The sequence below is a fragment of the Aspergillus vadensis genome (genome assembly GCF_003184925.1).
Source record: "Aspergillus vadensis CBS 113365 unplaced genomic scaffold BO88scaffold_15, whole genome shotgun sequence".
Lineage (NCBI taxonomy): Eukaryota > Fungi > Ascomycota > Eurotiomycetes > Eurotiales > Aspergillaceae > Aspergillus > Aspergillus vadensis.
The window spans coordinates 95055-109115 of NW_020292053.1; the positions used below are offsets into that span (position 1 = coordinate 95055).

General features: G+C 48.3%; 6 protein-coding genes across 6 annotated transcripts; 3 read left to right on the plus strand and 3 right to left on the minus strand.

Moving 5' to 3' along the window:
• Window positions 1-660: 660 nt before the first annotated feature.
• On the minus strand, window positions 661-1270 carry BO88DRAFT_405823 (uncharacterized protein). The gene has a single exon (XM_025706991.1). It carries the CDS (start codon window positions 1150-1152, stop codon window positions 757-759), a length of 396 nt encoding a protein of 131 aa, XP_025561603.1. The 5' UTR covers window positions 1153-1270; the 3' UTR covers window positions 661-756.
• A 1194-nt stretch (window positions 1271-2464) lies between these two features.
• Window positions 2465-2890, plus strand: BO88DRAFT_454717 (uncharacterized protein; the record flags this gene model as incomplete). The annotated part of the gene is made up of 1 exon (XM_025710824.1): window positions 2465-2890. One exon carries the CDS (start codon window positions 2465-2467, stop codon window positions 2888-2890), a length of 426 nt encoding a protein of 141 aa, XP_025561604.1.
• Window positions 2891-3081: 191 nt separating this feature from the next.
• Window positions 3082-4056, minus strand: BO88DRAFT_464535 (uncharacterized protein; the record flags this gene model as incomplete). Its single annotated transcript, XM_025711327.1, is given in 2 exon segments — window positions 3082-3338; window positions 3358-4056. The coding sequence occupies 2 exon segments, from the start codon at window positions 3956-3958 to the stop codon at window positions 3082-3084; spliced, it is 858 nt and encodes a 285-aa protein (XP_025561605.1). The 5' UTR covers window positions 3959-4056.
• Window positions 4057-7013: 2957 nt separating this feature from the next.
• On the plus strand, window positions 7014-8764 carry BO88DRAFT_454719 (tyrosinase family protein; the record flags this gene model as incomplete). Its single annotated transcript, XM_025710825.1, has 3 exons — window positions 7014-7352; window positions 7441-8154; window positions 8222-8764. The coding sequence occupies 3 exons, from the start codon at window positions 7014-7016 to the stop codon at window positions 8762-8764; spliced, it is 1596 nt and encodes a 531-aa protein (XP_025561606.1).
• A 734-nt stretch (window positions 8765-9498) lies between these two features.
• Window positions 9499-11212, plus strand: BO88DRAFT_426516 (phosphotransferase family protein; the record flags this gene model as incomplete). The annotated part of the gene is made up of 6 exons (XM_025708907.1): window positions 9499-9530; window positions 9559-9591; window positions 9647-10254; window positions 10302-10505; window positions 10557-11066; window positions 11094-11212. 6 exons carry the CDS (start codon window positions 9499-9501, stop codon window positions 11210-11212), a joined length of 1506 nt encoding a protein of 501 aa, XP_025561607.1.
• Window positions 11213-11859: 647 nt separating this feature from the next.
• BO88DRAFT_464539 (GMC family oxidoreductase) lies at window positions 11860-13982 on the minus strand (the record flags this gene model as incomplete). The annotated part of the gene is made up of 4 exons (XM_025711328.1): window positions 11860-12373; window positions 12442-12880; window positions 12990-13707; window positions 13773-13982. The coding sequence occupies 4 exons, from the start codon at window positions 13980-13982 to the stop codon at window positions 11938-11940; spliced, it is 1803 nt and encodes a 600-aa protein (XP_025561608.1). The 3' UTR covers window positions 11860-11937.
• Between the last annotated feature and the right edge of the window lie 79 nt (window positions 13983-14061).

Consider the following 14061-nt stretch of genomic DNA (forward strand, 5'->3'; position numbering starts at 1 on the left):
TTCAGGGGTCGTTTCCGTGTATAGGGCCCGTTGTTAGAGATAGTTTTGGGTGTGTGGATAGGTAAACAGATTGGTGCGGAGGGTACGGATGTATGCATCTAGGGTCATTAGCTGCATGTGTATTTTTGCTGAAATGCGGGATACCCTATACAGCGCGACACTGAGTATGGTCTTTGTTAGCGCAGGAATGGTTACGTGCAGTTGACCAATAGGAAGCGGGGCCCTCATGCATCCTGACTGCGCCGCAATTTGAACCACTGGCCAAGAAGACTGGACAGATAAGCACCCGACAAGGTTTCTTAGCATAGGTACACCCGTTCCTCTATCCGATTTGTTGATTATGTGCATTGGTGGGGTCCCGTGCGGGGACGAAGGATCCGCTAAATAACCGCGTTATAATTGCTATTGCGGTTTTAGGCCAGTGCTATTACTTACTTTGGCGTAGCTCAGCCTCGCCCCGAGACGGTTGAACGGTCTCGCCCGAAAGTCTGTCTTTGCTCGGTGTTGGATTTTATTGCATGACTCATGATTAAGCTGATGCCATCTGATACTTTTCCTGGATAGGCGTACCTGGTTGGTATGCTACATCGCAATATAATCTGCATAAGATGAAGAATAATTCCTTTAGATACAATCAAAGTACACAGGTGCTCGTATGAAGAACCAGGCATAGAATAGTCGACGAAATTCGGCAAGCCATGCTACATCTTCCAGCTTCCATCCATCACATTCAACATCTTTACTATCTTAAGACTCTTACAGAGCAAGAGCAAAGCCGAGGGCTCCAGCAGCACCAGCAAGACGCATGGCAAGGCCTCCGGTGATGTCAGGTGCACCCCCAGTTGACACAGAAGAGCTCTCTGAGGCGGTCGATGCAGCACTCGACTCGGACGTACTTGTCCCCGTCGACGACGAGGAAGACGAGGAGATAGAGAACGATAACGGCGTCGACGTCAAATAATTCCAGGAAAGGCTAGTGGCATTTCCACTTGAATCTGGCGTCACGGTTTTGGTAACAGCCGTGGTAACTGGAGATCCGGTGACAGTTTCCCAAGTGGTTACGGTCTTAACGGCGGGTGTACCCTGGTTTGTAACATCGTTGAGTGTGGCTAACACTGTCACTGCGAAGAGGGCGAGTATCCTGAACAACATGTGAAAGGTATTGAGAAGCCTTCGGTGGGTAGTATAGCTGGTTTTGAATAAGATTGGGTGATGAAGTTACCATGTTAGTAGGAGGGGCACTGGTTTATGTACTCTAGTTTGTTGGAGCCTAATCGGGAGTGAGTTAGTTTGTGAGTCTTGTGTGAGAGAAGACTGAGGCGGCAACACTGATGTTTGACTACGTTAAGAGATGCCTTCTTCGCTTAGGGGTCCGTGAGCTCCCGCGCCACCGCCCCATAATCGTCACATGGCAGCTAAGCTATTAGCCCACGAATGAACAAGCATTGACGTGGAGACTCAGCATTTGGGGAGAAAACATGGTATCTCGGAGAGATCGTCGGGAAAGCATGCTAGTATCCTACGAGAAAATAGACGCACCTGGTACTCCGTACTCTTCCAAGGCTGTGTTTTTCCACGAACCTATTTTTTGCCTTCACCGGTCATATGAGAAAGAAAAGCAACTGCCCTTTTTGTCTGTCATGATTCCTATTTCTTGTAATGAAATTATAACCTTCGCTTAATCTTATAACCTTCAGTGCTATTCCAATGGGCTTTCAGGGCAAGGCATTGGTGCTGACACCATCGGTCTGACTATCATCCGAAACATGTATCCCGACATACTGCCTTGATGGGTCGCATCTACATATATATGCCAATCAAAATAAGAGCTTCGTCGACCTGAAGAATTCAAAATAAAGTGAAGCTGTGTAATGTGAGTTACCGAACGCTAATGATGTCGGTCAAGAAAATTGATGCATGTACCCATCCGTATGGTGGTATTCATTATTCCCAATATTTCATATGATTGTCACCTAGGCCATCTACCCGATCACAACAAGCTTCCTGTCGCTATTGTTCTTCTGAGTGAGAAAGGTGTAGGTATATGCGCTAAGTCCACCTGTGCGAAATAAAGGCAATGGTGATGTCGCCCGAGCTCACAATGGCTATGGTATCAACAGCTATTTATCCTGCATCGCCCATTGTACATATGGGTCATCTTTATATCCTACTCCACAGGACCCATCGCATACCTTGTTTCAGCGTAAATAGTACTGCGCCAGTTTCAAGATGTCTCTCAACAAGTCATGAACTAGGGAGGACCTCGGTCAATGTGCTGGCGGAGTTAACGAGTAGATAGCTGAGTCCCCACAAGCGGTTTCGGGATTGTGGATTAACCCCGGGTCAAACTATGGTCTAAGCCAATGGTTGGTAACTTGGTATACTTAGTAGACTTCCCCACCCCGCCGGCAAGAGCATGATTGTGCGGAGAAAGGATTGAGCGCGGATACGTGTAGAGCACACCATGCCCTCGTTGGGCTTCGAGATTCAGCTGGTAAAATCAGGCACCAACCTGACAGGCTCCGCGGTGCCCGTATTCTTGGGGTCCATTGATCTAGATATGGTATATTTCCTTCACGGTGCTGGCGATATCCGCCACATGCTTCTGATGGGTTGGGGTGGCGAGAATGTGCGCCGCGTTATGGAAAACAATCCAACCATTCAGCGTGCAATCTCACGGTCGGAAAGGAAAATTCTCTCACTGGGCGTCGTACATGACGATTTTCGGCTTGAAAATATTCTCTGGAATGAGGAGCTACAGCGAGCGCTGATCATAAACTTTCACCGCTGTCACCTAAACAACCGACTGATACGTCCCAAGTCCCGGTCCGAAAAAAGAATATCGAATGGCGCCGAGGACCAGATCAGCAAACGGGCGCGTCCTATATAGAGTTAGATATCAGCTTACACCTGAGTAGAGGCATCTGAATTATCTGGATCTTCTGGGCCTGCCTTACTGCGTAGGCTGTGAAATCATCGTAAATGTCGTAAATCAGCGCCCCCCTTCCCCTATATGACACTCCTGAGGAGTAGCAGCGCTATCTAGAAGCATCTGCTCCACTTTGGATGCGTACGCTCTGGCTAGACTATATCGAGCAGGGCCCCACCTTCACTATCCACCGCATCAACAACCGCCCGCATATCAATGCCGTAGCGCAGAATGTCATCCGCAGCATCCTCAAAGTTGCCCTGGACACTAGATGGAGATATGACTGTTCGGGGGCTGATGAATTTGTTGCGGCGCAATCCTGCATATTGTTTGTGACCTTCCTTGCGTGAGGCTTTGATCGCGGCACCACTTTGCTGGATAATGCAGGATTGTGTGATACCTAGGTTCCCTAGCATCGAGGCCAATACCCTCCTGGAGGATTAGCTGCAACATGTCAAGCCACCGCCTCCTTATACCCTGCCTTAGCCACTCGATATTAGAAATGTTTCCGTATTGAATAAGCAGGCGGATGAAATCAGGTGTTGTGTGGGAAGCAGCCGAGGGTATTGCATCCCAGGGAAATACCGCTCCGCGTTCTAGCAGCAGCTGAGCGTTCATGGCCATGATCAGGCGCTGTCGTTTCGCGCCATAATCGAGCATAAACCTTACTATATCAGCCGATAATTCCCTCGAGTAGGCTGCGTTACGTAGGGGATACACGGGATGAAGAGGACTGCTCACGTCTGCCTCATTCTCCAGTAGGAGTTGGAGCATCGTCAAGTGGCCTGTATTGACCTTGTACAAGACTAACTGACCAGCTTCTATACAGCGACCTTGGATATTCGTGCCATGATCAGACAGAACTCGCACAGTACTTGAATGTCCTGATACTAGAGCATCTGCGATAGCAGGCTGGGATCGTGTTCGGGAAGCCCCATTATGGTGCTCCAGTCCGTTTTCAGCCCCGTGGCCCAGCAACATCCTCACCAACGTGTCATCTCCGATGGTAACTACGACGTTAGGCAGCATTTGTAAATAGATTAGGTCATCATAGGAACTTTCGCGTGGTGCAGGAAGAGATCACGGCATGCGAGGTTCACGTCGGCACCGTAGCGGAGGAAGTTTTGTGTTCCTTGGAGGCAATGGCTCGCATGACACGTGTTGGCCAACTATGAGCGAAGTCTCGAGCCTCATCGGGCCATTAATAGTGACAGAGAAGGAGTACCTCCCAGAGATGGTGGTTCAACTCACCTGCAGTAGACTGGAGAGATGTCCAGCCGAGAGAAGTTCGGCGACTTGTTGGGTAACACAAACAGTGACAGTGTGTATGCAGAACTTGGTGGGACATTTAATGTGTAAAAAGTAAGAACTTATATAGAACTCGACAGTGAAGGAGATATTATATACTGACAGATCCGCTGGTTGCCGGGACTAGCTGAAGGTGGTTATTAAAGCCTCGTAGTCGTTGACTGGCTTAGTGACGGCTGATTAGGTGGACACTATATAGATCCAAGGTCTAGCGTCATAGGCGACGGCGGAGCTTGAAAGCAATATTGAGTCATTCACTGCAGTCAGTCAGTCAGTCACCACCTCTTCCTTTGCCTCCTCTGCCTGACGATATCTTGTTGCATGAAGCGTCAGCTTGATACCTCAAGAAAGCATAATAACACCTGAGTTTAGTAGGAGAGCAGTAGGCTTTTTGCATCTACTCAAAATAGGCCCTTTGGCTTCCGGACTAAGTGGAGTACAGAACGAGGGCAGCTGCAGATAGTCAGAGGCTCTGGCATAAGGGAAGGCTGGGGGGGTTAGAGCCTTCCTCTTAATAGCCTTAACCTAGTACCGTTCCACGCATATATTCTTTGAATCTCCGATAAGTTCAGACACAACGCTTATTACTGGCCGCGACTCTGCTCACCGAGTAATACGACATCCAAAAAGAACATTTTGCCAACGTCTAGCTTCTTTATTCGGTAACTTGGCTCCGCAGCTCTCCTTTGTGGTCTAGTCTTTCGGTCAGGCAAAAAGATTTGAGCCGAAATGGGTTGACTTTGATACTGAGACCTGGCTCTGGTATTGTGTGAGCGACGCATTGGTAATGGTCCTGTCTCAATATAAGTGAAAATATCTGTTGGGAGGATGTATCCTGTGACTGAGCTGGAGTGCCGACACGTGCAATTACTCGTGAGCTTACTAGAAGACACGCGCTCGGGTCGATTGTTGACAGGCTCCACTTGGTGTATGTTTGATTTATCCCCAGCCCCAGATCCTTATAGCTAGGCCCGCATGAAGTGGCCTCCAGCTCCCTAACTCTGTACCTATGGCTGTTATGAAGGCTTTATGGAAGTGTCACGGAGAATCTCATCTCCCATCCACCTACAGTGAGTTTGGGACTCTTTGTTGCTGGCAGAGCCGACGTGACTGTCCGGTTAGGCCGTTGATATTTTGCCCTCTGAGGGGCTAAGCTCACCGAACGGAACTGTGCTGGCTTCCCAATTATTTCAATTATCAATTTGTCCCTCTGAGTGCATGCGGCTTACTTCCTAATGCTCCGAGGAGATGTACGGGCAAGCGATGGCACACCTCATCATCAAAGTCGAATATGACATTCCCGAGTAGGAAGCATGCAGATATCGATAGGGTGAAATCTGCAACGTCTCAGACATAACAACTGCCTGCATATATGGTGTCAAAGTACGTTATTATCCGGTTCCATTTTATTCCGACGAGTCCGATTGCTGTATTCAACATCGGACTATAGGCCATTGGTTGATGCAGACAGTTGTTGATCCTACCCACAAGAATTACCACCAGCTAGCTTAGTGCTGGTCCTAGTAATTCGGAAGTGCTTGGAGGTGTGTAAAGGTCTGTGCAACTATCTCGGCTCGATTGAAGCGACACAGTCTGAAATGCAACTTGCCGTAAATGGAGTTCCGGGGCGCTCACAGACAATTCCGGATTATGATCAACAGGAAGCTAGTAGGCAGTAGTCACTGCTGGCCGGGGAGGAAATGCATAGAGAACAGTATGTGATTGGAAGACAGCAACGTCTGCTTATTAAACGCATATGCGTGTGCGAGTAGTATGGTGTGCTGTAGATAGTGCGTGGCGTTCAACACTTGGCCTACTATGCATAATGACTTGAACCGTCATCTTTGCTATTCGATTTCCAAACTGGCAATCTGCTTCGATATGTTACTTAAAAGCGGGGTATACATGGGGGAAGCATCATGAAGTATCCTTTTTCGGGTACAGAGCATGTCGTGATCGCGGTTTGGGTAAAGAGTCAAGAAGGGGGAAGAGGTCACCGTTGTGTTTTTGGACCTTCCACAGTTTCGCTACTCACTCTATATTTCTGCTGAGAACGTATACCTATTCAGGGGCTGTAGTATAGTAATTGCCTGTTCTATTTGACCCATTTTTAAGGCAACAGGTTGTATCTAATTGAGCCACCTAAGTATCTGATTTGTTTGACCCCGCATCAACATGGGTTGGTGGTTGGCTTATTGGTTCGGGTAAAACCCGCCGCGACACCCATTGTCTGACTCTCGAGTGTCTCGTAATCTTTGAGATAGGGCTGGTGCGGTTCAAACTCAGCATACCTGCTAGATTTAGGCAGATAGCTGTACTTGACCGGGATTCAATTCGGTTCAGCATTCTGCGCTGATTGCTGTCCTTGAGATGCATGGTCGTCCAGGTTAGTCCACCAAACATAAAGAGGATGGTCAAATCCATCTTTAGTATTGTCAGTAAGACGGATACTCACAGCCACAATGCGGTATAGCGACTTTTCAGTAATTGGCTGCCTCGTGTCGACGTCTGCTATGAGCCATTTCTTTGCGAAGGCCCATGCATGCGTGTTGACGACAGCATCAGCAAGTTGTTCCAGATGTGGCATGGTCGGGAAAATTCCAAATGTTGCAGGTACGTACCTGTGAATAAGCTCCTCTCGCTACCTAAGCAGGTATTACGTTGATGGGGTTCGCTACCTATAAGACTTGCCTCTGACCAGCGAGTTGACTTCTCTTTCAGTTCCCCAAACACATCGAATTCAGGACTGACTTCTCACCTCAAGAACACGTACGCTATGTCTCCATTTCGGGTCCGCAAAAACATTGCCGCTCTCGATCAGAAAGAGCTTGACGATCTGGTACTTGCATTCCATTTACTTCAAAAAGTGGGTCCAGGAACGGCGGAGGCTCCAAATGAGGATTCCTTTTATACCATCGCAGGTTATCATGGCCAGCCCTTCAGGGGTGCTGGCTATGGAAATCGAGATTGGTGGGGAGGGTACTGTCATCATGGCAATGTACTTTTTCCTACCTGGCACCGTGCGTATGTCCTTCGCTTGGAGGACGCCCTCCGCAAAGTTTCAAACAAGCCGAATCTAGCTTTGCCATACTGGGATGAGATTGCCGACTCAAGTGTGCCGAATATCTTCACACCAGAAAATATACAATTTACCCGTCGTGGGAGAAATTGACAATCCCTTATATTCGTACAAATTGTCCCAGGGATTCTTCGACAATCTCGGTCGAATTGCATCCGACCAAGTCGGCACCACGACCAGAAGGGTGGATTACAGCAAGCCCAAAAAGTATGAAACAGTTCGATGTCCTTACTCTGGGCTTGTTGGGAAAGATGACAAGGACGCTACAGAGAATTATAATGCCACCATTAGCGAGGCCCAGGCAACCGTGCAGCTCAATAGAAATGTACAGTACTGGCTAAGAAGTCCCGCTACGAATTCAGTCCCAGGCATGCGTCAGCTTTTCATCGATGCTGCCTGGAAGGCTCCCAACTATACCGTGTTTTCCAACACCACATCAGCTGCTAAGTGGAACGATGATAAATTTGCTCGTGAGGCTGAATGGGAGGATGACTTTGTAGTTTCCGTGGAGCGGCCACACAATGGAGTTCATCTGGCAGTTGGTGGATATGATATGCCTGACAAGGATCGTCACCGATTAACTCCCTCCCAAGCAAACGGGGACATGGGCGAGAATGACACGGCGGCGTTCGATCCAATCTTCTTTTTTCATCACTGCTTTATTGACATGGTCTTTTGGCTCTGGCAGTTTCATCATGAGGCCACAGAGAATTTTGATATTATTCCGTTCTACCCCGGAACCAGTCCGATTGATAGTCAAGGTCCAACTCCGGGTATGAGTGCTGATTCCCAGCTCAACATGGAAACCCCGTTAACCCCCTTTCGCTACACTACAAGGGTAACTGTTAACCACAAGGCCAAAAATGATGTTTCATATCAGAGTCGCTAACCATGAATACCTCTAGGGTGTTGTGAACATTCAGCAGCTCGGATACAGCTACGATTGCGATCAATACCTTACGAAGACCCCCCCACCACCACCAATCGATGTCCTGCCGCTACCAGTACCGCCAGTCACAGCTTCAGCGCCACCCATGTCACGCTCAGCTGTACGGGTGACGGGTATCAGCCGAAGCCAAAGACTGGGCTCTTTTGTTGTGGCTATTTGGGCCTTCCCTTCCGACAACGAGCATGATTGGGCTCACGCTACTCTAGTTGGGCTCGAGCCGGTTTTCAGCCGGTGGCATGTGCCAGGTTGTGCCAATTGCAGCAACTCTCTGACGGTAACTTTGCATGCACATCTACCACCCGGCCCATCCCCAACGGGCTCAGACAAATTTAAAGACATACATGAGAACGAAAGGAAACTGAAGATTATGGTGCTGGATAACCAGATTATAAAGGACAATGTAGGCGTGCCCCGCAAAAGGAGGGTGCTCAACCCCATCACAGGTGACAGCACAGTGGATCCAGGACCTTGGATTGAGATTAGGAAGGTTTCAGGTTGAGGTATTTTGATTTATTTGTGACTGCCAATTTGCAAATGGAAACTTTGGAAGTTCGTCCTTTAGGTTTATTGATTAATGGCAGCAAAATAGATAGGACCTACACAACTAAGAAATATGTAGTCAATCTTGCCCCATCAACTCCATTCAACTTCTCTTGTCCAAAATGATACCCTTAAACTGACATTGCCGCTGAGGTTGGACCTTTCGTGTTTCAGGGCTGATTGCGAATCTCGTAGTAACGATTTGGCAAGTTAATCCCCTCATTATGTATGAAGTCCTGCATGGCAGTCATCCGATCCATATGGCAGATGGACGCGATATTGATTTTATCATCAAGATTCACTCCACTTAAGGAGGGGGTATATCCACACGGATTCTATATACTATATAATCCAGCTTTACTAGCCTATTAAGCTGGTATAATCACTGACTCGGTTGCTGCTTTACGCTGTAGTAGGACCACATATGCGGTTAGAGCTCTCTCCATAGACTTGGACAATGGCTCTGCGTAAATGGTTTGTCGTTGGAAGTGTTCCCCAGGGATATTTATAGCTCACAACGTGACTGAGCCGCCTACCGATCGATGAACTAAGCGCGCGTTGCACCCCCTTGATCTGCAACCCGCAACCTCCCAAATGAACTTCTGTTAAAAGCCACATCGGCATGATAAGGCTTAGGATGGCACAGTGGACATGGCATCCAACTCCGGTAACTAGAACACTTCTGTTTCCAATATGGATCATGCATTCATCAAAGTTTACCTCCCGTATGGTGTCTACGATAAATGACGACAGTCAACTCTTCCAATACACGTCTGGTCGATGGATGTGAGTTGCTCAAAGATGACCTCTACTGTCTCCTTTTTGTGGCTTATATGGATAGATATAACGAGAAAAACCGTCTTACTGAGCGTCGCCGGGCATTCAATGCTGATGCATTGAAGACTGCTGTTGCTCGGTCGCTACAGAGATGTGACACAGATATCAAAAGCCTGACAAAATTGGCGGAAGGGGGCTTCAACCGTGTCCTTCAGATTACCATGCTTGACGATACTCAGATTCTTGCCCGATTGCCATATCCCTCGACTGAACCAAAGCGATTGGCAGTCGCTAGTGAGGTAGCTACCTTGGCTTTCCTTCGCGATCATGGTTTTCCTGTGCCACGCGTATATGCATACTCCACAGATGCTACAAACCTTGTTGGCTCGGAGTATATCATCATGGAGAAACTACCAGGACGACCACTTGGTGACCGGTGGTTTGAGTTGTCTGATCGTGAGCGTCTTAAGGTGCTCCTGCAGCTTGTACAGTTTGAAGCGAAGCTTCATGCGATTCAGCTCCCTGCGAGTGGAAGCATATACTACGCGAGCGATCTACCGTCAGACTCACCACGCATCGCCGTCCCAGATTCGGATGTTTGCATTGGCCCTAGTGCAGCTCTTAAATGGTGGTTCGCGGAGCGTACCTCTCCCCGTGTCGATCGCGGTCCTTGTAAGTGCTTCCTCGGCCAGCCTGTCTCAGTGCTGACCATATATTAGGTGCGGATCCGATCGATGTTCTCCGAAATCCTGCGTTAAAAGAATTAGCCTGGCTGCGCACATATGGCCGCCCACGCTTTCCTTTTGAGCGTGCATATCGCGAGTCCATGGGTCACCGATTGTCCGACCCCAGTGAGCATATTGAGTCGCTGGAATCCTACCTCAAAATTGCTCCTCGACTGCTCCCATCAAATGGATTCTTACGTCCGGTCCTTCGCCATCCTGATCTTCAGCCGAACAACATCTTCGTCTCAGATGACCTGGATATTGTCGGGCTAATTGACTGGCAACATGCAGCTGTCCTTCCACTCTTCCTCGCCGCCGGGATTCCCAAGTTCTTCCAGAACTACGATGATCCTGAATCGCTTCATTTTCGCCCGCCTCCTACTCCGGATTTAAGCGATCTAGACGAGGAAGAACAGGCCGACGCTCTGTATGACTTTCGACGACGCCATACCCACTTTTTCTATTTGGCATTCACTCAGCGGTTCAATGAACCCCACTTCCGTGCTATGGATCAGATCACGAACATGCTTACTCGGCGCATCTTCAGCCATGCGGGCGACCCCTGGGAGGGCAACAACATCCCGCTTCAAGCTGACCTTGTCTTATTGGCCAAATCGTGGCACGAATGCTCAACTGACCCATGTCCAATATCCATCTCTACGGCCAAGTCAGATTCTATCATGCATTTGCAAAGCATGCAGGACGAGATTGACCTCCAACTAAAACAGATCCGTAATGCCATTGGTATCAGTATTGATGGTTGGACCCCTTCGGAAGAGTAGGAAGCTGCCTGTGCCCGTGCTCGTCAGATGAAAGTTGATGTCCTTGCTTCACTGGATACAGACTACGAGCGCGAAATGACGGATCGACACTGGCCGTTTGATGACCACAACGAGGATGAGTAGCGTGGCTGTTCTCTGTGTCTAGACTTCTCTTCAAAGGGTACAAGATGCAATATGTTGAATATGTTAGATTTCTTGGTTTTTTTTATTTCCTAAAGATGGAGGCGCCCGCTGTGATAATGTGCCCGGATACCAAATACTGTACTTAATGTCATCTAAATCATTATTAGACACCTGGAGCTTTTGCCACACGTTCCCTTACGTGTGGAACATATTCTTTGCTTCTAGAAAACCAAGCACCGGCATAGCTAGTATCTCTCTTATCACTCGATCCAATATAAGAATATGAATTGGACTGATATGGAAGCCATGGATAAACAAATATATAGACTTAACTGTATATATATATATATGTATATAAACAATCAATAAGATGACACAGAATTACTTAGACGAGACTACTCATAAGTGTCTACATGTGAGCGGTGGGGAGGAGTCATGTTGGGAGAGAGAGAAGAGGGTATATGAAGGGAAGATAGGGCTTTTGTATACTCGAAAAATATTAAAGCGTCTAAATTACGTGCAGGGTCGACATCTCTGTAGTCGATTGCAGATCTAGAAGTCTTGAAGCTAAAACCGCAGAGGTCAATCGGGGAGTATTCGGGCGCAGCTGACTATCCGCGAGATGCGCGACAGGGGGTGAAAACCCTGGGAGGTTCGCCAGTCTTCCTATCGTTGCCACTTATTTAATTAACACCTTGTGGCTACAGACATCTACAACCCCAGCTTTACTCGCTCTTCCGATCCTGCTTGATGAGGTCCGCCGCTCTCTCCGCAAACGCATACACAGTAGCTTGCAGGTTCGCCGTGCTTATAAGCGGGATAGCACTTGCATCTACAACCCTCAGGCCTTCGATACCGTGGACCTTCAGATTGGAATCCACCACTCCGTCCTTCTCGCGAGGCAGCATCGAACAGGTTCCTGCAAAGTGCCACATAGAAACCAAATTGTCCCGAGCGTATTTCTTTGCGGCATCCAAGTCTCCTTGAAAGTCTGCATCTGGGTCACGGAACTTCAATGGCTGTTCAAGCAGTTCTCCAAGCTGAGGAGACTCTGCCAGTTTCTTGATACGGAGCAAGTGTCGTGCCATGACTTCCAGGTCGAGAGGGTTTGACATGTAGCCAGGGTCAATGACTGGGGGGGCTTCCGGGTTGTTGGAGGTACTGGGGTTCGGTTTGTCAGTTACCACAATTTCTATCAAGGAAGATGTAAACAACAAAGATGCACTTACATTTGAACGCTTCCGCGGGAAAGCGGTTGAGAGAGCATTACTCCAAGCGTAACAAACTTTCCTGGTGAAGCATCTGGGATAGTTCCGTCCCTGAGATCTTTGGCATAATTTGTCTGCCCCAAGGCGGATAGGTACGCAGCTGATGGTTGCTTGGGATCAAGAATAGTGGTCTTGGCGATGTCATAGTAGGCTTGGGATGCCTTGTGCTGTGAGGTCTCGGGGGCGTCGCTGCTAAACAATGTCTGGAGATCACTTCTGTCCTGCTCAGGAAGAGGCAAATAAGCGTAGGTATGAACTCCAAGTGACGCGAGGGGCCCAGACTTTGTGGCAGCATATTCCTGCATTGCCTGACCAATGGCTTCAGGCTCTTGTCTAACCAGAGAGTCCTTCGTTTCTAGTTCAGGCTTTGCTTGGAATGCGGTGTATGAGATCATGTGATCTAGGAGCATTAAATGTTAGATTTCTTATCCCAAAGCGAGTAGTTGCCAAAAGGAGAGGGGTTCCTGTTATCTATGTCGCCGGTGCTAGACTGGAAGCTGTTCACATACCCTGAAGATTTTGCCCAACTCCGGGAAGATCCATAACCACATCGATACCATGCTTTTTGAGAAGGTCTGCTCCACCAACTCCTGAAAGTTGGAGGATTTTCGGAGATTGGAAAACACCAGCAGCAAGTATGACTTCACTCTTTGCCTGAACAGTCTTTGAGGCCCCATCATGACTGTATTGGACTCCAATAGCCCTGGGAGGCTTGCTTTCGTCAAACAAGACTCTCTCAACAAGAGCGTTTGTAAGGATATGAAGGTTTTGGCGAAGCTCCACAGGCTTATAGTAAGCCAAGGCAGAGTTACTTCTCTTACCCTCCGCGTCAATACTAGCAAGGCAGCTGAAGGAGCCTACAGAACTGTGGATAAACGGATCCCCGGCATTGTATTCTCCACAGCTGCGAAACAGTTCAGCCCATGCTTTGCGGATAGGATGTGTCACGTTGCCAAAAGATGTTTGGATTGGACCTTTCGCTCCGTTCAATTCAGGCCAGTCCTCAATTGCCAGACTTTCCTTGTCATCCTGTGCTACAGTTGGACTGCTGTAGGCCTTGGTCAAATAGTCTTTCAATATGGCCCAATTCCATCCGGGATTACCGAGTTCTTCCCATGAGTCAACAGCCCCTTCAAAGGGAGGAACAAAGACGTGTGCATTTAATGAACTGGATCCTCCGAGTGTTTTGCCCTGATTAAGACCAATCACTCTGCCATTGAGACCCGGCTATAAGAATTATAGATTAGCTATCCCACACACTCTTTCTTCATAGGGACAGGGGCCATTCATACCTGAGGAGCCGATTGGAATTTCCAATCAGCGTCAGATCCAAGTAACGCGGCATAAAAGATAGGAATGTTCACGCGGGGATCTGCTGTCAAGTCGGCACCTGCTTCGAGAACAAGGACGGAGCTGTTGGGGTCCTCGCTCAGTCGAGAAGCAGTTACCAGGCCAGCCGTACCGCCGCCAATGACAACAAAGTCATATGCAGTAGTAGCCATTCTGTACTGTGTGCAGGTTTAGATACAGATTGGATGAGAGTGTGAAAAGAAAAAGAATTTGGATGTAGGAAATAGCTTG

Excerpts from the sequence above, each read along its gene's own strand:
- BO88DRAFT_405823 (XM_025706991.1), bottom strand. The coding sequence starts at position 1,152 with ATGTTGTTCAGGATACTCGCCCTCTTCGCAGTGACAGTGTTAGCCACA.